The 459-nt window shown below is 73.0% G+C and overlaps 1 protein-coding gene across 2 annotated transcripts in view; it reads right to left on the reverse strand.

The window, feature by feature from the left end:
• The window catches only part of UBQLN1 (ubiquilin 1), a 25,266-nt gene extending 24,948 nt beyond the window's left edge, over positions 1-318 (reverse strand). For both annotated transcript variants that reach the window (XM_010568635.1, XM_010568634.1), the window contains exon 1: positions 44-318. In XM_010568635.1, the coding sequence (XP_010566937.1) occupies positions 44-187 (144 nt within the window). In that variant the 5' untranslated portion in view covers positions 188-318. The remainder of the gene's footprint in view (positions 1-43) is intronic.
• Positions 319-459: the final 141 nt, after the last annotated feature.

Here is a 459-nt window from a genome sequence, read left to right on the forward strand (position 1 = left end):
CCGCCGCCCGCCCCCTCCTCCGCCAGCTCCCTCAGCCCCTCACCTGCCGGATGCTGCTCGTTTCAGACACGGCGAACTCCTCCTTCTCTTTGGGAGTCTTCACCGTGACTTTAATGATCCGCGGCTCGGCAGCGGAGCCCCGGGTGGGGGAATCCGGGGGACTACGACCCTCCGCGCTCTCCGACATGGCGGGGAGGTGGGCTGCGTAGGCCTGGCGGGCTGCGGACGCGCAGCTTCCAGCCGTTACCAGGCGGGACCGCCGCGCCGCTCCGCTCCGCGCCTCGCAGCCTCCGCGACACCCGCTCCCGCAGCGGCGGAGCGGAAACAGCCCGGCTCGGCGGAGGCGCGGGGTGATGACGTCTCGCATCGGGGAAGTTACTAGAAAGGGCGACGCACTGCGCGGGGGCGGGGGCTCGCGAGTGCGCGCCTCCCCCTCACCCCCTCCCGCGCTCCTCCGGC

The sequence above is a fragment of the Haliaeetus leucocephalus genome, unplaced genomic scaffold, assembly GCF_000737465.1.
Source record: "Haliaeetus leucocephalus isolate CR32 unplaced genomic scaffold, Haliaeetus_leucocephalus-4.0 Scaffold251, whole genome shotgun sequence".
NCBI classification, from domain to species: domain Eukaryota; kingdom Metazoa; phylum Chordata; class Aves; order Accipitriformes; family Accipitridae; genus Haliaeetus; species Haliaeetus leucocephalus.